Source organism: Actinia tenebrosa, unplaced genomic scaffold, assembly GCF_029948245.1.
Source record: "Actinia tenebrosa isolate PJP-AT-01 unplaced genomic scaffold, QUT_ActTen_1.0 PGA_scaffold2__45_contigs__length_23673736, whole genome shotgun sequence".
Classification (NCBI taxonomy): domain Eukaryota; kingdom Metazoa; phylum Cnidaria; class Anthozoa; order Actiniaria; family Actiniidae; genus Actinia; species Actinia tenebrosa.
This window is the reverse complement of record NW_028292579.1, coordinates 23,323,069-23,345,707: the sequence shown is the minus strand read 5'-3', so window position 1 is coordinate 23,345,707 and position 22,639 is coordinate 23,323,069. Positions and strand designations below refer to the sequence as shown.

At 38.9% G+C, this 22,639-nt stretch overlaps 3 protein-coding genes and 1 long non-coding RNA gene across 4 annotated transcripts; 2 read left to right on the top strand and 2 right to left on the bottom strand.

Moving 5' to 3' along the window:
- Nucleotides 1-808: 808 nt before the first annotated feature.
- Nucleotides 809-2,930, bottom strand: LOC116298571 (uncharacterized). The gene is made up of 2 exons (XR_004197359.2): nucleotides 1,338-2,930; nucleotides 809-1,012 (listed from the first exon to the last, which is right to left on the bottom strand). It is a non-coding gene; the product is annotated as an uncharacterized LOC116298571 (long non-coding RNA).
- Nucleotides 2,931-3,245: 315 nt separating this feature from the next.
- Nucleotides 3,246-6,763, bottom strand: LOC116298578 (glucose-fructose oxidoreductase domain-containing protein 2). The gene is made up of 2 exons (XM_031707092.2): nucleotides 5,557-6,763; nucleotides 3,246-4,860 (listed from the first exon to the last, which is right to left on the bottom strand). The coding sequence occupies exons 1-2, from the start codon at nucleotides 6,569-6,571 to the stop codon at nucleotides 4,646-4,648; spliced, it is 1,230 nt and encodes a 409-aa protein (XP_031562952.1). The 5' UTR covers nucleotides 6,572-6,763; the 3' UTR covers nucleotides 3,246-4,645.
- Nucleotides 6,764-6,999: 236 nt separating this feature from the next.
- Nucleotides 7,000-15,690, top strand: LOC116298569 (GPI-anchor transamidase component PIGU). Its single transcript, XM_031707084.2, has 12 exons — nucleotides 7,000-7,177; nucleotides 7,469-7,533; nucleotides 7,994-8,065; nucleotides 8,700-8,762; nucleotides 9,334-9,437; nucleotides 10,067-10,167; nucleotides 10,323-10,420; nucleotides 11,139-11,272; nucleotides 12,090-12,233; nucleotides 13,671-13,795; nucleotides 14,478-14,620; nucleotides 15,025-15,690. Exons 1-12 carry the CDS (start codon nucleotides 7,024-7,026, stop codon nucleotides 15,136-15,138), a joined length of 1,317 nt encoding a protein of 438 aa, XP_031562944.1. The 5' UTR covers nucleotides 7,000-7,023; the 3' UTR covers nucleotides 15,139-15,690.
- A 1,729-nt stretch (nucleotides 15,691-17,419) lies between these two features.
- Nucleotides 17,420-19,202, top strand: LOC116298550 (uncharacterized). Its single transcript, XM_031707058.2, has one exon. The coding sequence runs from the start codon at nucleotides 17,537-17,539 to the stop codon at nucleotides 18,707-18,709; it is 1,173 nt and encodes a 390-aa protein (XP_031562918.2). The 5' UTR covers nucleotides 17,420-17,536; the 3' UTR covers nucleotides 18,710-19,202.
- The last annotated feature ends 3,437 nt before the right edge of the window (nucleotides 19,203-22,639 follow it).

Here is a 22,639-nt window from a genome sequence, read left to right as displayed (position 1 = left end):
ATTCATTTATTTAGTTTCATTCATTCATCTATTTTCATTCATTTATACGAAAGTCCCGAGGAGGTTATGTAACAAGTTTGAAAGAATTCTAGGAAAACTGATGGACAAATCGGACCTTATTCGTCTGCTGCAGCAAGTGCTGCAGACAGAAGCTCCCAAAGGATGCTAGTACTCCGAAAAGGGGAAAGATGATGAAACGTATGGCTACCTGGTATGTAATGCGTATGCTAGAATTTGAACTACAAGATAGAGCACACGCTCCCTAAAAAGTTTTTGAATACAGTGATAGAGCTACTAATGTACAGTGAAAGCCGTTTTGGGCAAAAAAATAGAAATACCATAAAATCAAAATCATTGAAAATACAAGCATACGTAATTGTGTCGTAGGCATCATGTGGCTTCCTTAAAAACTGAGTTGCGTGAATTTTCTAGAATGACCGTCTTTAGTTTAAACTTTAGTGCATGCAAATATAGAAAGATAACTTGTTTTTACAGTTAATCCATTTCTTCGGATAAATATGTTCATTGCTACTGTATGTGGCGAAAGTAGATCAAGAACTTGCGTCTACTTTTTTTTACCAATTTAAATATTCACTTAATGAGAATCAGTACTAAAAATATTAAGGTAGGTGCAAGAGAATATTTAATATTCTCTTGGGTAGGTGGTATAGTAGTCTCCCTCGCATCCGTTAGTGTCTAAAAACGGATGCGAGGGAGACTAGTGGTATAGGCACTTTGATCATATATCCTTTTGCTCTCTAATGCGAAAAAAAAGGTTAACTACATCTTAAAACACCTGAACACAAGCAATACGCAATATTTTTTAATTCATAAGCGTTTTATTAAGTTAAACAGATTAACAAAAACACCTGGAAAAAAGCAAAAACGATTCCCAAAGGGGGTCGCTCGAAATGATTTATGAAGCGAATTCACATGTCAGTGCTGGTCAGTTGAAGTCGTTTCTGATTTGGCGGCGATGACTCAAGGGGACGTCGGGGGCATTTTCCAGTGTCTGTAAAAGCAAAGAACCGAGACATGGCTGTTAGTTTGGTAGTGTATTTTAAGAGATTCGATATAAAAACCAATTCACAACCCTTGTTTGGACAAGAGCCCCGCGTCATTAGAGTGAAAACGGCCTTCAGCAGAAACTAAATCAGAGGGGGACTTATGTTTTATTTTTTTGATAATGTAACGGAATGAATAAAGGTTTTTTTACTTCTTATTCTGGGTTCTCATTCCTGGGCCCCCGCTGCGCCCCCGAGTATAGCTAATATGAAAACAAGAACACTCGGGCTAGTAAGATATCTGGATCGATTAATCACCGCTCGATCACATACCTTAAAGATTCCGTCTCTTGAGAGAAACCGTTTCCTTCCATGACATTGTCGATCACCTCTCTTACAGGACCCACCAGCAAACGCTTCTTGCTCTTCAACCAAAGACGCGAAAACCAGAAAAAAACACTACACAAAGTCCTAATCACTTTACAAGACATCTTTTAGCTGAATCAGTTGGTTTCGCTCTGTCCTTCGATCCTTCCTCGTAGCGTCGTTGGCGTCAACTAAAGCTTGCAAGTCAAAACTGAACTAACTTTTATTCCGAAATCATTCTTTTACTTGTGCTTTTATTTACAGACTTGAAAGGTTTGGTCTTCGCCGAGGAAATGAAATTTAAAATAAAATAAAGCATTGTGATATTCTTTGTTGACTTTTGATATCGAAAAATCATTGTAAAGTTACTTGATGAAAGTGACCTTGATATTTTAGCGCGAGAAGTCTTACATGTATGAGCAGGAAGCGTCTGAAATAGTTTAAGCAGTCGGACATGTTCATATCCATCACGTTAAAGAGTGCGCAAATGATGGCCGGATCTCATTACACAACAGGATACTTGCAACAACGATTTTTATAAGTACATTTGTTTATTTGCACACCTGCACACGTATCTTAGTTAATGCACTCAAGAAAAGTCTCTAAATGGTTTGAAAAAATTACGAATGTGAAAGCGCGAAGCGAAAATGATTTGCCAAAAGCATGGGCGTCCAAATCAGTCAATAAGACGCAATACCTCAATGCTTGTAATTGGATGGTTTTAGAGCCACTTTATGACATCCGATTTTTCATGAGTTTTCTTAAAATGCTTCCTTTGAGGTGATAATAACATGCGTAAATACTAGAACGGGAAACAGGCGCAAATACTGTCTTAAAGACCAATTAAATTATAAGCCACTTGCGCTTGGATAATCGTTAGCAAATTTTGAAGTCAAGCCCTTTTAAGATTCTTAAAATCTAAGAAATGGGATTTAGCACAAAGGGTGAACGGTGAAAAGCCTAACAGGTCTTAGACTTTTGAAAAGTTCGCCGAATCTAAAAAGGTCGACTTGGGGCAAGTCTAAACAGGTCTTAGCAGCCACTTGATAAGGCAGCTGATAGATCAAATTAGAATTAAGAGGTTGGTTTTTGAGGAGGGAGGAAAAACCTTTGAAGCACAGGAGAGAACCAACAAACAACTCTACTCTCATACCACAGCAATTGCAAGCACGGTATTCTAACTCGAGTCGCATTGTAGTCTCCTCTGCAGTGTAACCACACTAATAGCGACTGTGTATCAGACTTGTCCCATTGGTGAGAGGCGACGCATTAACAACGCACACCAGCCACGCTTCCCAACTTGTCAAATTCATGCAGGTTGTCAGTTATTAGAACACGTGTGATCAGTAGACGAATAAAGAATTTTTGACCGTCCTTTTTGGACTGATTTAAAAAGATGGGAATGGAAAACCAAATAGAAGGGAAATGGCTTAATATTGTTTTTGGATTTGTATAGTTAAGGGCTGCACTTTCATCAGTCCAGAGGTTGTATCAGGGTATCAATTATAAAATAATATTTGAAGCTTTTTATAACGATGAAGCCCCCATCATATTTCTGCAACCCACACTCCAAAATCAGTACTTTTTCTTGAGCCAAATTTTAAACTGGTCTGAATTACATATTGTTTAAAGCCAAGAATTTAGACCCTTGGGCAATGATACTATTATATATATATAATTTTCGAGGGGCAGGTGGGGTCAGAGAAAGAACTAAATAAAAGAGTTTGTATGGAAGAAAATTGGAATTTCCGGGGGAAGGGGGATGGGGTCTGAAAAAAAAGTCCTCTGTGGGGGGGGTACGGATAATTTCTGGAACTAAACATCGTATACATTAACTTTTTTACTATGTAAGAAGGTACACAGACAACCTTAATATATAGGTTTATACATGTATTTGACTAAAATGATAATTTCAGTCCCTTTTCTAATTTGGTAAATACTGTTTTGTTTTATGAATAAATACTCATTTGTCCAGGTTTAGCCTTAAGTGAAAACCATCTGCAAAAGTCAACTGTAATGCAAAGAATGTGCAAGGTGAATAATACTAATGTTTCGAGATTCAACAGACTCTTAATGGTATCTGTGAATAGCTGACTTATAAGCAAGGCTAAACCTGAACAAACTTGCAAACCTGTTCAGTGTGAGTCTAATTCTAAACCAGTGTTAAAATAGTTAGTTTCGGCACGTCATGTATGAATGGCAATAATGTTTTTGCATACTTTTATGCACTTTCTTTTTTACCTTAAACTGGCACATTCCCATGCGAAGCTGGCCGGTTTTACCAAATAAGGCAGCATTGTAAAAGGTTGTTTGGTATCAAAAAGCCCATGCATAGAAGTATGCGAATACTTTAAATGGGATCATACCTTTGTGCTTTGTCCTGTAAAGCTGAGAACAGCTTACCATACTTATACACAGTACATTTATATACCTTTTTATTATATGACCATGAATCTTAGAGCCTGGACACTAGCAAATCGAGCGATCTGATTGGATAGATCGCATCGTGGACTGGTCTAGATTCTCCGGTATTAACCGGTCGCATATTAATCTTACGGCAAAAACATTTTGTCCTTTTCAATGAAAAGTGGTCATATAATAAAACTCTTATCAACCGAGCTTGGTCGGTCTGTACGGGATAATCTTGACCTCGGTCGGGTACAGACCTCGGTCAAGATTATCCCGTACAGACCTCCCGCTCGGTTAATAAGATCTAAATATTACCCACTCCATGCAGAGATTAAATACTAACAGACAAAAAACCAAGATAATGTAAGTAGCCCGGTGAAGGCACACCAAGGCAAAAGTATCGGTTATGCTCCTCATATCTCTTAAGGCTGGTTTAGACGGTACGATTTTCAACTATTGTATACAACACACTCACACCATCCTACAACTCGAGTGGTAGAGTGTAGATCAAGCCACCAACTTGCCTACGACAGACGCAAGTGTGTTGTATATGATAGTTGTAGGCAAAAATCGTATAGTCTAAATCGGCCTTTAGGGGTAAAAATCAATGATCTTTGATTTGCTAAGACGTGGGCTCCCTGTCTCCCTGTCTGTCCCATGCAATGAGTGAATAACAATATTATTAATAATCATTACATATAGTCCTTGGGAATTTTAGGACCTACATGTAGCTCCCATCTTTTGCTTTGCTCCCTCTTAGTGGGCTCCCTCTGTGCTCTTAAACCTTCTGTAATTGTTCGAAGCAAGAAGTTTACAATATACTAAATAATAATTACCTATATACTGCATAATTCACCGAATGAACTTCAGAGAGACTTCTGTGTTTGAGATCGTCTAAATGGTGAAGGTGATCTATCTTTAGCTCTAATAGAATCTTTGGTTATGTTTAGGGAGATTTTTCTCTCCTGTTTGGACTTGTCAGGCAATTTGCTTTTAAAATTAGGAGATGGTGGGACCTTTACCCAGCATTCTTTGCTGCTTGACTCCTTGATGGCATCCAATACACTTCTTGTGTACAAACCTAAGAATGATAGTGAAACAGTTGAAGGATAAATTCAATACAGACATCATGTTGCCTGCAAACTAACAGTGTGTGTGTTTGAGGGGGTGGGGTGGTTTAATAGCTATAGCTTGGAGAGTTATTAAAATCATTCAGTTCCCAACATGTCACATGTTTGTATAGTGATATAAACACTCTGCGAGCTGTAAGAAATCAAAGGGCAAATGAAATATTTTGATATGCCTTGTACTGTTCCTAAGCTTTTCTCCAGTGGTCTTCAACTTAAAGAATCCAAAACAAATTTGCACTCGCATGCAAAAATGCATTACTGCAGTTTTCAATATTCTGCAAACTCAGTAGCTACAAGCTGCACAGTGACATTTGGTTTTTCACTGCCATCAATCCAAGATAATCAGTGGGTACCTTTTATGTTCTTGACTGGCGGCAGTGAAAAAACAATTTCACAACAAGTCATTGAAATGTCTGGGTCGCTACAGAATATCGAAAATTGCAGTAATTATTATTCTAAGAAAGGGATATAAGATAGTTTTCCGTGTTTGATACTCTGATCTAAACACTTTGAATGCAGAACATGAGAGAAATTGGGGGACCACTCCGCTACATGTTTATTACACTCCTGTCATGTTCTTTCATCATCCCAAGTGTTTAGATCAGAGTCTCTAAAACAGATACAACTTTAGTACATTATATATTTACCATCCTCAAATGAAGCTGCACTTGATATGGCCTGCAAATCAGCATTCCTTCTGTCATCTTTATCAACAGATTCCTCAAAAGCTCTCTTGATTTCTCGAACCCAAGCCTCTAGACCAATCAAGAAAACCTCTGGGGAAGAGCTTTTCTCCACCGAAGGAATAACCCTAGTAGTAGCATACAGCAGTATCTCTTTATTGCCATCTTTTTGACCATGTAGGTTGTCATTCCTTGCTATCAATCGGCCTTCTGAGCCAATTATATTTATAACCTGGCTATATGGACCTGGTATATGGGTACTTAAGGTTACCGTTACAAAGGTACCGCCATTCAGTTTCATTTGAAATGAACAGAAGTCATCCCCTGTGATGTGCCGAAAGCTAGAAATATTTTCTGTTTGGGTAATGAAGGTCTTTAAAGTTCCGTTAACTGATTCTGCTTGCTGATTGGTTAGAAATGAGATAAGGTCTATGATGTGCGATCCGTATTTTGTTAGCACTCCGCCACCCATTGCTTGGTCACACATCCAGTCATACGAGCTCCCAAGCAATGACCCCACACCAATCCGACAGTCACAAACAAGGACGTTCCCACAATAACCTTCCTCAATAAGCCGTTTCATTTTGACAAATGTTGGAACAAATCTCAACTCGTGTTTCATGAGGGACAACAACCTTGGGTAGTACTGAGCAGCATTCACCATTCTATCTGCTTCATCTTTGCTCAACCCAGCTGGTGCCTCGCAGAGGACATGTTTCCCTATAGACAGCGCCTTCACCGCTACATCTGCTCGTTGATGAGGTGGGCATAACACAACGAGCAAGTCCACATCTTCTCTTAGTAAAAGCTCGTCTATTCTTGACGTAGCGAACGGCACATCGTGTTTATGTGCCATGACCTGCGCTTGGTGCTTTGTGCATCCCCAGACGCCTGTCACAGTGAATCCTGCTGTACGAAGAGCTCCAATGAGTTGTCGAGAGCCTTCCCCTGCGTCTACAACTCCAACAGAAGGAAGCATGTCGTTGTCTTTCCATACAATTTTATCCCAACTCAAGCCACTAAATCGAATGAAAAGACCTCATAAAGGCCCCCTTAACCATCGTTTTATAATTTTACCTCGGATATATAGGTATATACGCTTTCTTCTATCAAAAGAATAGCATTTGTAAGGTCAACTTCCTTGAAGTATTTACCACTGCGCCATCTTGGATCAGTCTGAAGTGGAAGTAGAGAGGGAATGAGCACGAGGACACAAGAATTTTTTTAAAATCCAAAAACAATATTGAAATAAACTTCATCATTCATATTAACTGCAAAAACAGTTAAGATATATCAAAGCTTTGGATAGAAAAAGCTTCTTATTTTATTTTGAATAAAATATTGCTATCTACCAACCCAAAGCGTGGGCTCTACTGGGTACGAGACTGAACTTCACCTGACGGTATACCTGTGTTTTCTTCAATTTTCAAGATGGCGGACCAACAAGGTCAAATAGGCATCTTTCATTTTTTATCACTGTTCGTTGTTGCTGCTTCAATGCGACTGTTTTTGATGTATAGCCCTGCTAACGAATGGTTTGCAGACAGGATAGAGCTAAGTACGCCTCTAACCTCTTGGAGTCGAGGTAAGAAAAAATTATCCCAATCCTTTACTTGGGGTATATCTGGAAGCTTAGTTACCCCATTTCAGACCACATGTCATTCCCTTGAGTAGCATTTCTTCGTTTAATGGTTGTAGAAGAGAACAACAGTAAGTTTTTTTCATCTTTTCACGGTGTATAATTTACCTTTTTATCATTACTGTTGTTTCATTAGAAACACCGACGCAGCTCACACTAGTTTTAGCTAGTTATCTCTTCTTGGTATTAGTAATACAATAATGGCTTGATGATTATTGCATGAATTTCTTTTCACAGTACAAGAAGGTATTGTTCTCTTGAATAATGGGATATCACCTTATGCAGGGGATATTGTACATGAGGTACTGTTAATATATTATAGCTTCATTTTATCCATCCATTGTCTATTGAATGACTGATGTCCTTCTGTTCTATCCATCAATCCATCCATTCATTTGTCTATCCATCCGTCTGTCTATCCATTCATCCATCTATCCATTCACATCCATCCATCCATCCATCCTTGTCATTGCATCCATCTATCCTTGCATTCATCCATCCATCCACATCCATCCATCATCTGTCTACCTACCCATTATTCATCCACCCATGCAACTTCCTTTGTATCCATCCATCCACCCAAACTCCCTTCCTTGCATATATACATCTATTCATCCATCCATTCATCAATCTTGCATCTGAATAATCATTTTAATGATTTGCTTTTTCAGCCTTTTTCTTATTCATTCGTACTATCAAATTTAATATATCAATGATTTGTCTTTGAGCCATAAAAATAATTGTACTCTCTTATCTCTGCAGGCACCCTTGGTTGTAACATTATTTTATGGACTAAAGGATGTCTCATCTCAATTCATTCCACTAATTTTCATAGTAAGTAGAGAATGATTACCACTGAGGTTGAGGGTTGAAATATATTTTAAAAACTAGATGACTGTCATGTTATTAAACTACTCTAGTTTTGAGATGTAACTGGAGTAGTAAGATTCAATTGGCTATTGTTGATGGCAAATTCTTTATTCTTAAACTCAGACTGTGCTTGGCTGAAAAACATGGGCAACACCTTTTTAGTGAACTGCAAGTAAGCAGGAAACAGTGTGTTAAATATTCTGGGCCCAACACACTAATGTTTTGCAATATCAGTTCAATAAAAACCGAGGAAAAGTAATTTCATGTACTGTTGTCCACTCAGTCCTTTTGCTGTAAAACAGTGAAGTTAGATGACTGTCATGTGGTACCCTCAAGTGTTGCACAGGGTGGGGGTGGGGGGTAAATTGGGTGACTAATCACCCCCCTTTGAAGGGGAAAAATAATAAGAATAAAGAATAAGGTAAAGCCTAAAGAGGATGCTATGTGATGCCTTTCTATGTAACAGTCATTCCCCTTGAAATCGTTCTGGATCTGCCACTGACCCTTTTAGTCATTAATTGAAATCTATGGGGTAATAAACTTTGACACTTGGTGTTACATAACAATTGAAATTCTTAACTGTAAATTTACTTTACAGGTCATAGATATTGTTATTGGATGTCTGTTGTATAAAGTAGCTGTGTATAACACAAAAAACCTGGTAAGAGTACGTTTTTAATGCATTTTTTCATGCTTCTCTGACCTGGATAGGTTAACGTCGACTGAAGTATTAATAAAGTCATGACATGTTCTGAGCATTTTTGTTAATAGTCTGTTCTAAAGATTTCTTGATGGATGGAAAAAGCCAACAACTTACCAAACATCTTTAACAATACATCTCCGAACCACATGTCAAACCCTTACCCACAACTTACTAGCTGTCTGCCAACCACTTACCAACCACTACACCAACTTTCTGCCAACCACTTACCAACCGTCTACCAACTACTTTTTTACTGCTTACCAACCAGTTATCAACCACTTACCAACCACTTACCAACTGCCTGCCAACCACTTACTAAACATCTACCAACTGCTTATATAACGCTTACCAACCATTTACCAACTGTCTACCAACCAGTTATCAACAACTTACCAACCACTTAACAACCACTTAACACTTAACAACCACTGACATCTTACCATACAGTGTGGTTTGATCACAACAGCCCAAAACATCATTGTCGTTTTTCTGCATTTTGAAATAAATGCAGTACCTTTTATCTCTGCAGCTAACAGATCAAGAGAGGATCAAATCATCTTTTGCCAAGAATGTTAGTCCCATACTACTGACAGAGAAAGAGTTTGATAACATTCCATTCCTTACCACTGCAGTGTAAGTACTCCTAGATAATGATATGATGGGTAAATACAAACTAAAGGTTGGAAGTGACCAAAAAATAAACATAGAAAAGGAACATGTCCTTCACTGTGTTGCTGAAGACATTATAGCCAGCATTTGAAACAGCATGCTAGCTCACATTAGTAAATGAGAAACATTTAAGTAATCTAATTACCACAAACCCTTGCCAACCTAGTCTCCTTTGCAGTCATCATTAGTTTCAGCCCCAGATCCCCCTGGACCCTGATCTGGGACCAAACTAATGACGGCTGCGAAGGAGACTATTGCCAACCTGGTTTTCATATAACAGCTTGTAACTCTACAGATATTTTTTTTGAAACTGTGCACATTTACTAATTAAGTAAGTAAGTACTATGTATATAATAGTGTGCTGAAAAGTGAGGTAAGTGAAGGGTGGGGTGAGTGGATGGTGAGGTGAGTGGATGGTGAGGTGAGTGGATGGTGAGGTGAGTGAATGGGGAGGTGGTGAGGTGGTGAGGTGAGTGGATGGTGAGGTGAGTGAATGATGAGATTCAGAGTGAATGGTGAGGTGGTGAGGTGAGTGAAGGGTGAGGTTAAAACCCACTTTTCCTAACCTGCTGTTTAATGTCTTCCTCTTCCAGATATCTTCTTAACCCCTACTCTGTCAGTACTTGTGTGGCTCAGTCAACAATCATCTTCACTAATCTAGGTTTAACATTAGCATTGTTTGGAGCTCTCAAAGGTCAGTTGATGTATGTACACTTAGTAATACTTTGTTTACCAATCTTGCTTTAAACGTTAGAATGCTGCCACACAAACTGCCACATGAGACAAGTGAATAAATTAATCTTTAACGTTAGAATGATTCAACTGGAACAAGCTTTCTCTTTCTTGTAGGTAGTAGTCCCTTAGCAACACTTGGCATTGCCTTGGCAACATATCACTCACTCTATCCCATCATGCTCCTCGCCCCTGTGACCTTGATAGTGATCAAGGTTTGTCTAGTTGTATATTGTTTATTCTATGCATTTTATTGTTATTTTTAGTTCAATTGCAGAAAATAAAAATGGCTTTCTTTTGGCTTATTCCATTCCAGTTACTAGTGCCACTCACATAATATTGTCTAATACGAATCATTATTTAGCGATGTCAGTATTTGTGATCTGACTGGTTGAAAACTGTGTTGGTGATGCCATCAACTTGCCCAGCCACATAAAAAACAACTTCTCAGACTCATTAATAATTCATGAAGTCAACAACCAACGGTGACTTTGCATTGTAGTCACGTGCACGCACCTTGATACTTGATCAAAAACTACAACAAATGTTATTCTTTCTAGATAATAAAACAGTTTTTTCCCTGCTGCATTCATTAACACAGCACTCAGGAAGAGCCAAAAGCACTCAAGAAGTGTGAAAAGTACTGCCTTAGTATTGGCTTAAACTAACTTACTCCAGTTACTGGTACCACCCACATATTGTCTAATACAAATCATTATCAACTAGTGCATATACTTTTTTTAGCACTTCTTTTATACTTTTGTCCCTTTCTGCATGCTGTATTATATAGTACCAGAAATATCCATACCCCACCCCACAGAGAAATTTGGAAGTTCTGAGGGGTAGGGGTAGGGGAGTATGATATACCTATAATATTCATGAACAGTTTAGTGGATAGACTTTTATGTAGACACATTTCCTTTTTGTGCACAGTATGATGAAGGAAGTCAGTTGTCAGGAATGTGCAAGTGTGGGATGCTATTTACAGTGTGGATTGCTGGATTGCTTGGCTTGTCTTATTCATTCTTCAATTCCTGGGATTTTATCAAAGCAACATATGGTTTTATGTAAGTATTGAAGGAAAAAACGAAAATTATCATTATCATTATGATCATTATCACTATCTCTTTCATCATCATCATCATCATCATCATCATCATCATCATCATCATCATCATCATCATCATCATGGGATTAACAGTGGATTCCACAGAGTAGCTCTTCATCCACTGGATTCCAATTGGAATTTGGAAGTTGATTTTTGCGGAGAAAGGAAAACCGGAAAACCCAGAAAACCCTTGTAGCACAGGAGAGAAACAACAAACAACTCTACTCACATACGACACCAAGTACGGTGGGACTCGAATCCGGGTTGCATTGATGAGAAACGAGCGCTCTCACCTCTACTGCACCCATTCTTCCCATATAATGATGATGATCATAAGGCTGAGTTCATAATGTATGGCAGAGGGGGGGGGGGGGGCAGGTAAAATTGAGGGGGAAACGGGAAAATGTTGGTAGGAAAAAGGGGTGGATAGGCAATTTTTGGAAGAAGCTACAAGCCTTGCTTAAGGGGAATCATATTTTTTTCCATGACTTTAAGGGGGTGTTAAGAATGATTCTGGACATTTCAAATTTTCACCTGCTCCCCCACCCCCCTCTGCCATACGTTATGAATGCAGCCTAATCATCATTATCATTATCATCATAATCACCACCCTATCGCTACCCACATCCTTGCATGCGATGTTAGCACCCCTCCCCCCCACATCTTGCCATATAACCCAAAGTATTTTCTGATACTCATTTATAATACACATGAGGAGCACCAAGTAAACAAAAAGAATTATTTATAAAGATTATTTGTTTGGATTTTTGTTTCAGATTGGGTGTGCCAGACCTAACACCCAACATTGGTCTATTCTGGTATTTCTTCACTGAAATGTTTGAGCATTTTAGAGTGTTCTTCCTTTGGGTTTTCCAGATCAATGCATTTTTCTATTGCATTCCTTTGACAGTTAGACTAAGGTAAGATCTTCCCCACAGTTTTGATTGAATGACCTTTTTTATTTATATTATTCATACCTACAGAATATTCTGTCTTCTTACGAGGTGTATCTATATGTATGTTATGTAATATATACAGTATGAGTGGCCGTGTTGTATCAGATATACGACCATGAGGCGTAGCCGAGTGATTGTATATCTGATACAACACGGACACGAATACTGTATATGGCTTATCAAACGTCTAGGTTAGTTCCTTTGTGTTTCACTAAAATTTTCAAAATTAAAGTGAATTTGGCCAAGAATATCCAACTTAAAGTTTATGCAAATGAACACAGCTTTGTATCAGATTTACAACACTCTTCACGGTAGTGATTTCTGTTGTGTTTTCCTCATGAATTATTAATGAGTTTGATAATTATATTTATTGTCTAGTGTCTGCATTTTTCCTTTTTATGAGGCTTTCCCATTTGAGGTCTCATGTCATTCCGATCCCTTGAGTAATATTTCTTTCCTGGAAAGATTATGTTGTATTATAGTAAAAAGAGATTGGCTGTTACCTTAGATAAAGCAAGGTGCAACAGCGGAAGGGAGCTTTTCATCTTGCATTCACATTCTTTCCTTTTTGGCTTCCCTATTTGAGTCCTCATATCATTCTCGGACTTCCATGTATGTGACTAAAGTGTGGTCAAGGGTTTTTCTGCAGGTTCTCCAGTTTTTCTTCCTCTGCAAAAATCAGCTTCTAAATTCTAATCTTATCTAGAAAGGACCTGGATGAAAATTACTCTGTGTGAATCTAGATACCCTATAAAATTGTGTATTTTTCCTCTCTAGCCTCCTACACAGAAGTTCTTAAGTTTGTCATATAATGTTTCTCTCTCCTGTTTCTCTGTTGGTAGAGAAGAGTTGTATGAAAGCATGAAGACCCTAAGAAAGTCTGTGTAGGAGGCTTGTCATTCCCTTGAGTATTACTTCTTTCTTGAATGCATTGTAACATGATCCATGTAATGCTAAACAAAGATGGATTGGCTCCTTAGATGAAGCCAGGTGCAACATCTGGAGGGAACTCTTCCTCCTCTCCTCCCTCTCCAGCTCCAGCCCCCTCTGGCATCCCCACTCCCTCTGCTGAAGGCACTTCACAGGCTATATCCAAGCAATATTTATTTACTATTCTCACTAAAGAAATTAGCGTGGAGCAGTATAAATTAACTCAACGTATATGACTTATTGTACAACAACGTCGTTTGGAGCTTTGGAAAACGAATTTTACCCCACCCACCCTCCCCTAGTCTTGCTGTTTATCTCATAACAGTTGCAGATCTCACCACATAACTTAACTTCACTGTGACGTGATAATGGATTAAGAGAGGATATATTACTATTCACCCATTTATGAATAGATCTCAAGCAAAGGTGTTGCATGTATTTCAAATACTTTACCTCCCTTTCTTGATCCAGAGAACATCCAAGTTTCTTAGCCTGCATCTTATGCTTGATAATGGCCATAATGAAGTCTTATCCAGCATTTGGTGATGCAGCTTTACCACTATCCCTCTTGGTGCTATGGAAACACCTCTTCCCTTGTGAGTATAACAATTATATCACACAGGCAACCCAAACAAGGTTCCTGTGTATGGTTTATAAGGGAATGTATGGGAGTTATTAATATAAAGACATACACCTGTTTCAATAAACATGTTCATTGCCAATAGGCAATAGGCAATAGGCAATAGGTGAAAAGCAATACGAGATAGGTCATTCCAAGAATAGCTGAAATGACTTTCTGCTTCATATTCTGGTCAAGAACATGAACTTTATTGTTAAGACTGATTCAATGTTATTTGTATTCAACAAAGCCACTTCCATGATTAACACTCCCTTATAAACTATACACAATAACCTTGTTTGGGCTACCTGTGTTTTATATCTTTATCATAACTCCCTTCACTTCCATTATATAAGCTATTGATGGTTTTCAACCATTCCCAAGAGAATTAGATAGCGAAAGACTGCAGCAGCCATGTTGGAGGATATACCAAAAGAATTCATTGACAATTCTTTTGTTAAATTCCTCCAACATGGCCGATGTGAATACTATCAATACTCAGTAACCTTGTTTGGGCTGCCTGTGTTTTATCATAACTCCCATACATTCCCCTATGTGCCATACACAGAAAAACTTGTTTGGGCTGCCTGTGATCATCACTGTTACTGTGCATGGACTTTGACTGGATCACTAACAGTTTACATGATATTATTTCACAGACCTGCGCAATGCGTTCCTGATCTCGTGCATGTTGCTCTTCTCAACATTCCTCGCCCCAGTCTTCTGGTATCTATGGATATACGCGGGAAGCGCCAATGCTAACTTTTTCTTCGCTGTCACTCTTGCATATTCAACTGCACAGGTTTGTCACCAATGCTTAGGGCAAGGTCAAGACAAATGTCCAATATAGGGGCCTGTTTTTTATTGGTTAAGGTGATGCCTCCCTCAGATACCTGTTGCAATATTAAGGCATCACACTTGGTGTCTGTAACGACTACGTGACTATGTCTATACACAAATACGCTGATTAGCATACTGTACATGCAAACAGACAGTACACTCTTTATTGTGATTTGACTTTTAGTTTTAGAGATATTTGAGAACAACATCCAGGATTTCAATTCCAGAGGTGGCGGTTGCCGGTTAACCCCACCCCTAGTCTTTAAATCCGGTCACATGAGATGACTTTTGTCTTGGCGCGATCCCTAATAGATTTTCCGCACCTTCCAGATCGGATCATTATTAAGAGAAATTTCTTTCTTGTAGATATTGCTTGCTTCAGACGTCTTGTTCGCCTTTCTGCGCCGTGAACGTGACCTGGTCAGAGGTATCTTTCCTAAAATTATCAATGGTGAGGTCGCTACTATTACCCTTAAGTAGTATAGAGAGTCACTCTGTTAATCAGTACCGTTAGAGTCTGGGTCGATTGTCTTGTAACAGTAGAGGCTGTTGTGAGGTTTACTAGTCACGATAGTAATGACACAAGTGTTCCAAACAAGCTGTTGTAGAACTTAAAAGCTCTATTTCTCTCCACCAAAAGTTTCTTAGCCTGCGTAGCGGCCCTCGATAATCGTGGGGTTAGGATTCGGAGGTAGACTGGAAAGGAGAGGAGGTAGATGAACTGAGTGGTCGCAGCAAATGACTGCGAATCCCCGTAGCCTGCTTTTTGAACTTTAAAAAATTATTTCTCCTCGGAGCGCGTACAGAAAAAATTCAACAGGTGCTTAGACAAAAAGCAATTCATTTGACAATCGGTCATCGATTTTAGATTTTGATTGGTTTAGTAATTTGGCAGATATTGATCGCTCCGAGGGTGGTTGTGAATTGTAGCGGTCCTGAAAGTTGCTTTTCTAGAGTGACCACCAACGAATGGATAGTTTCCCCAATGGAATATAAAATATATAAAATAAAATAAAATGTCCAACAAACAAACTGGAATTTAAAAGGTGCTTTAGTTTTGATAGAATTTTTATTACACCTTTTGCTGTTCATTAACAGAAAATGTACATTCATTTGTGCCAATAGTTGTATCAATAGTTAACGTGTAATGTACTTTCATCAACACCACAAGTAACATCATTAGCACGGATCAACTTTCAATAACGACAATTGAATATGCGTGTACATTCATAGGCATCAATGGACAATCAATAGCGCGTTTGTACATTCATATGCGCGGAATGTATTTTCTTGTGCGCGAAATTCAACTTCAACTGACACCAAATGACAAACAATTGCAGTTATGGACAATCATTTACCCAAAAGTGAAAATTCATTAGTGCTATTAGCATAATCATTGACAATCTATAACGCGTTTGGACAATCATGAGGGTCAACGTTGTATTCTATAGCGTGGTTCGACAAACATTTGCATGATTCGAATAAACAATAAGAGAAATAAAACAATCATTAGCGTTTTTTAAATTTTTTTTATCACTTTAATACATATACTGTAAAAAAACTCAGGAAACTGCCTCCATAATAGCGGCTGCGTAGGAGAATAGCAATTAGCTCACTTAAAGCAGCAATCAAAGCCGACCTCAAGGCAAGACGACAAGGGATTGCTCTAGGTCTCTACAGAAAGCAGTTGCTAATGGAAGGGTTCCAGAGAAATGTGGCAACCATCACTATCGCTAAATGTGATCAGTGGTTCAGATATATGCAAACGTATTTGCCACGATGTATAAATGGCGAAGAAATTGAAGGCTAAAATAGTTTTTAAAAAAATCGCTAATGATTGTTTTATTTCTCTTATTGTTCATTCGAATCATGCAAATGTTTGTCGAACCACGCTATAAAATATAACGTTGACCCTCATGATTGTCCAAGCGAGTTATAGATTGTCAATGATTATGCTAATAGCACTAATGAATTTTCACTTTTGGGTAAATGATTGTCCATAAATGCAATTGTTTGTCATTTGGTGTTATTGAAGTTGAATTTCGCGCACAAGAAAATACATTCCGCGCATATGAATGTACGAACGCGCTATTGATTGGCCATTGATGCCTATGAATGTACACGCATATTCAATTGTCGTTATTGAAAGTTGATCCGCGCTAATGTTGTTACTTGTGGTGTTGATGAAAGTACATTACACGTTATTGATACAACTATTGGCACAAATGAATGTACATTTTCTGTTAATGAACGGCAAAAGGTGTAATGTGTAAGACAGACATTTAAAATTTTCAAAAATCGGTGTTTGTTCCATGCTGTATATCACTAACACATTTTAGCTTATACGACATTCGGGATTGGTGAATAATATACACTCAGCAGTGATGGCAGCTTTTCGAACAGCACAAAACCCCACAAAAACACAATTTCTGTCTCAAAATGTAGCACCAAAATGTTCCTGTACTATCAAGCTATAACTTTCATGACATATTTGTCGGCAAAATAAAATTCAAAGCTTTACTGTGAGCATATTTTCGAACCATTCACGATTCTAACCGTCATCTCATTAGTAAATTCAGTAAACTTACGATCTTCACTCATTCTGCACTTGGGTTACCTGTGCTTTATCTCCATAACTAGCACAAACCTGTTTGGCAACCTTGGCAACCTTATTGCATAACAGACAGTTTATCATCCCTCAATCAATACCTCCTTCATCTCCTTAGCCGCTCATCACGTCTTCTATATAACTAGTTTACTCCTGTTTGGTAAGTCCTGTCTATACCTGAACATTCAGACAACATGTCAAATATTTGCTTCAAAAAGGGCGACCTGGTCTGCAGGAATAATCTAGTTGAACAGACGGTTTGGGGAAAGGATGTCCAACATTAAGGTCGTTACCACTGGTAGCCTCATCAAAAAGGACCTTAAAGATGCTTATTATTTGCCGTATTGGCCCTCCTCGCACTTACCAGGGTATAAATTTAACAACGACAAGAAATATCGTGTGTTTGACTGCCCTCCGCCTTCCGAAGCCTTCATGCACTTTATTTTTCCCTTCCGTAACGTCCCTACGGCGGGAGATGAGGTGCCCATATTGTTGGACCAACAGCCTCCGTCGTTTTTGAGACATCATTGGAAGAAATGGCTTCCTGATTTCCCTACTGCAGATATCAAAACCATCGACGAGGGGCTTCAAGATCATGTACCGATCGTAACCACCGGATCAATGCAAGTTATTCCAGATAACAAACATAGCGTTGACCCAGATGTCCTCTATAGAGTACAGTTGAAGAGCAGTATCCCCGAGGTTGGTGTGACGTGCCCGAAACACTTTATGAACGTGAATGCAGTCTCTTTCCCCTGTTTGGTCAAAGTAGATATGAGCTGGTCTGGACGCGGGAATCAACTTGCCAAGAACAAGATTGAGCTGTCGGAGATCCTCAAAGAAATCAGGGAAGAGAATGACTGGAAAGATGACATCATCTACGAAGAAATGGTGCAGGGGATCCGAGAAGTTCCAAGCTTTCAGTTTCACTTGCACAGAAATGGCGAGGTCTATTGGGTTGGTACAACGTGCGGCGGTTTCAAAGGATTTTCTTGGTGCAGCGCTGTGGTGGATTGGGACAAACAAGACTACTATAAGAACCTTGTGTACGATGAGTTCGTTGTTCCTGTCGTAAAATACCTTCATAAGCAAGGCTACTTTGGTCTGGTTACCATTGAGATCTTGATCACTGATCATGGAATGCACTTAGTAGACATGAACCCACGAGTTGGTGGCGATACTCCGTACTTACTAATAGCCCCTTATATGGCGCAGCTGGGCTTCAAACATTCGACTCTGGCTCTCGGGAAAACCATCAATGCGTCAGCCAAGACTTTGGTCAAAAGCGCAAACGACATCAACAACACGAATGAAGGTAGAGTTATCATCTTGTCCGCTACTGATCTAGAAGATGGAAAAAGCCAGTTTGAACTCACAGTCTTTGCCAAATCGCATCAAGATGCGGTCATGCTTCACGACAAACTCATAAACTCGTGCAGTTAGACGGACCTCTCTAAAGGTCATACTTTAATTAAGTCAAAAATATTCTTTGTAAAAAATAAATATAATATGGCAGCAGCAATATTATTCAACCCTTCTTTATAGATTATTTTATCCATCGTAAGACTCATAAAGCGATTCTATTTTGAATCTTTAATCACGAAATGATCTGAGAATTATAATATCTATATATCTTAGCTCGATCAACGCTGTAAAGCTGCTTGTCTAGCGGGCAGACCTTAGTCTGCATAGTTATATGGTCTGCCATCGGCCAAGAACATCCCGCAGAAGTCAACATCCCCCATAGTATACTTAATGGAAGATAGTATTTTGATATACAGGACACATCATTGTACCTAGATTTCATTTTATTTTCAATCAATAGTACAAGACAAATAGAAGTTTTGATATGCAGGACACATCATGGACCTATATTATGTTTTTTCTAGAATCAATCGTACGTGCCAAATAAAGATGAACTGTTTTTTTGTCGAAATGACCTGAATGCAATTAAACCGGTTTCCTGACCGGTATGAAACAAGTCATGGTTCAAAAATAATCTATCATAATGTCTTTGCCAATAACTATGCTTCACACTCGAATTACGATGTTCGAATCACGCTTTCACTCCGTGTGAGATTTCTAACCCGGGGGGGGGGGGGGGGGGGGGGGGGAGAATCGCTGAAAACCAGACCCTGTTTGGCGGCACGTACCCGTATAGCGAATATAGAGGAGTACCCCCCCCACCGGGATTTCTAAATGGTGTAAGTAAATAATGACCATTGACTACACGAGAAAAGTTGGCATTACGATCTTCCAAATAAATATGAATCTTTAAAAAAATCTTTAAAAACGCGCACAAACTTAACACATTTGTATGTGCTTGATGAGAAATGAGAGGACATCGTTGACGTAGGATCAGTCCCTGGACCGTCCTCGGGATCCCAGGGGTCGCTATCATTTGAAGCGGTTTCTGCAAACTGGTTTTTCGCGGCCGGTTGGGTTAATCGAGCGCGTGGAACTCTGTGAGTCAGGAAATTGCAAGTTGCGAGTATCATTTCCTCCCCTGCATATCATACAATAATATAAAATACTAACATACATACACACAAACACACATACCAATGATAAATAAATAATTAATTCAGTCACTTCAATCCTTTCTTAGGCTTCAATATGTAAATGTTTTGTGATAGTTTCTAATTGAAATATCTGCTATAGTTTGCAATGAAGCCCGACCTTGCCATTGTAAGCGTTTCATATGATACTACTGGAGTTTTCGTTGAATACACAAAAACGCTTAAAACGAGTTTAAAGCTTTTTACTGAACTCCTTCTGAACTGAAAAGAATTTAAAAACGAAGGATCGGCATATAAAATTGGCATATATAAAGAAACTATGTAATCTGCTTGGTATTTTCATCTATCCATTTGTTGATATTTGACTAATTTATGGCGGAACGTCATGTTTCGACGTTTCCTCATTTTTGTCGCGGGTCAGAAATTTGTCTTTTATTTGGGTAATATTTTTCAGTAGAAAGATAGAGAATCGTTAATTCACGCTAGGACATTAGATTAAATGATAATTTGGCTTTAAGAATCTGTCGGTTTTATCAGATTAGTTCTCTAAAACCTCATATCAATCGTTTTCACAGTCAGATTGGTAACCAAACAATTTTTCCTTCGTTTCCAATGCCGTTAAATGCGCTATAACTTCTTAATAAATCCTAAAATTTGGCAATTTACGTTCTCAAAATGCCAAAACAAAGTATTCGTCGTGATAAGGGTATTTTGACCTTTTTAGCTGTCATCTATCTCCTTCAAACTTGCCACCATTTAAAAAATCAGAGACCTGGAACGTGACGCGACGCACCTCTGGTCATGATCCAAACTCAACTGTGACGTAATAAAGACAAAATACACCGTTATTTATTCTTTAATTGTAAACAAGTTTCTATTCAAACCATAACACAAATGTTTTGTTTAATGGTTAAACTTTTACGAAGTACTGGTCACATCCAAACTCGCAGCTCGTAACTCGCAACTTCTTAACTCGCACTGTACCAAGACCCGTACTGGTCACATCCAAACTCGCAACTCCTTGACTCGCACTGTACCAAGACCCGTACTGGTCACATCCAAACTCGCAAGTTCTTGACTGGCAAGACCGGGGTTAATCGGAGCTGTCGATTAGCCAATCAGAATTCTTATCATAGTTAAGTGCATTCATGAGTGACCTTTGCTTGTCCATACAAGGCTATATATGGGATTTCCAAGTCAGGGGAAAAATCCATTTTAGAATATTACAAATGAACAAACATTTATTAAGAAATTCAATATTAAAGGATTTTTTGAGCATCGGATGTATCTTTGATCAAAAAAAGATTGTTTCATTTATGGATCGTGATGGGTATTAGAAACTTTATCCTCCCCTAAGAGGATCAATGGTATTGCGTGTCTCCTTTACAGGAAAAATCTAGTTCTAACCGGTTTGAAAGGAATTTTTTGTTGCTTTGCCAAACAGCGAGACTAGGGGAGGGGGGGGGGGGGGGTGGGGCAAAATTCGTCCTTTTCCGAAGCTCCAAACGACGTTGTGCAATAAGTCATATGCGTGTTCAGTTAATAAAAATAAAAATTAAAACTGCTTGAGGAGTACTTTTGATGAGTTTGGTCGAAACAAAATGCGGCCGCGACAGTCAGCAATAGCAATATCTATCTAGGCAACTTCTGAATTAGGAATTCACTACAAACTAAAGAGCAACCCCTACCAGAAGGGCGACCCTTCTAGCCGAGGCAAAGTAAAATATCTGACATAGACGGTCGAAGTCAATTTAAAAAGAAATTAGGGAAAAGTTGGCTTTCCCAGGACAGCTTGAGGGGCAACATTTTCTCCATGTAAACGGCACCTAAGGGGGGTAGGACATGTAAGAAACGGTCACAGCAGAATATAGGTAAAAGCCTATCAAATGTCGCTTGATGTCAGGGGCGAGACAGTGATCTAGAATGCGAGAAGTCCCACAATTTTTCTTGGTCACCGCCTGTCTGTCCGTGTCGATTGGCCGAGGAAGATTGGTTACAAGTCAAAAGTATTTTTCTTTCGTCCTTCCCTCCCCATTCGGGTTCAAATTTATCCGGCATAGTGTGGACGGGGCCTTAGTCTCGAAGTTGGAGTAGAGAAAGCTCACTCCATTTATGGTATGATCAATTCCATATTTGGATTGTGCGGAAAAGCGGCAAACAAAAAGGCCGTCGTTTTACTGCCGCGGGCTCAATTTCAGCTTCGATGCACATGCCCAAACATTTTATTCGTTTTCATGTGTGGACGGAAATTTTTTTTTCGGTTTCGGTGTGAGAGTTGCGGATTCAAAATTATCCGGCATAGTGTGGAAGGGGCATAACATATAGAGCAAAGCTTGATATGCGTATTTGCACTCTATTATTCCGATAGAAATAAAAATAGAAGGCCACAAGGGCGAAGACAAACAAAAATAAAAATAGAAGGCCACAAGGGCGAAGACAAACAAAATGCCTCATTAGGCTCTACATAGAGAGCCACTATGAATGCTTCAAGGCCCCAACCACTTACAGTCAAACCACCTCAAGCGTGAACACGTAGAGGTCATTAATGACTTTATTTTAAAATTATAATTGTTTGAAAATTCGATTAACTTGGCTTGTAGGCTCTTGTTTATAGCGGAGACAGAAGGTATGCGCGGACGTGACGTCACTAAAATGTAACGTAATACGAGGGTCGGACATTCGAACCGGATGTGCTATACATTTACTATAATATTGTATGGCAAAACAAGATAGTTTATTGAAGAAAAAAGTAGTTATTTTGACCGAAAACGACGACGTTCCTGGCTCAAAATTTACCAGCTGCCCTGAAGATTATACGGTTGAGCAACTAAAGCGCTGGTTAAAGTGCAGAGGC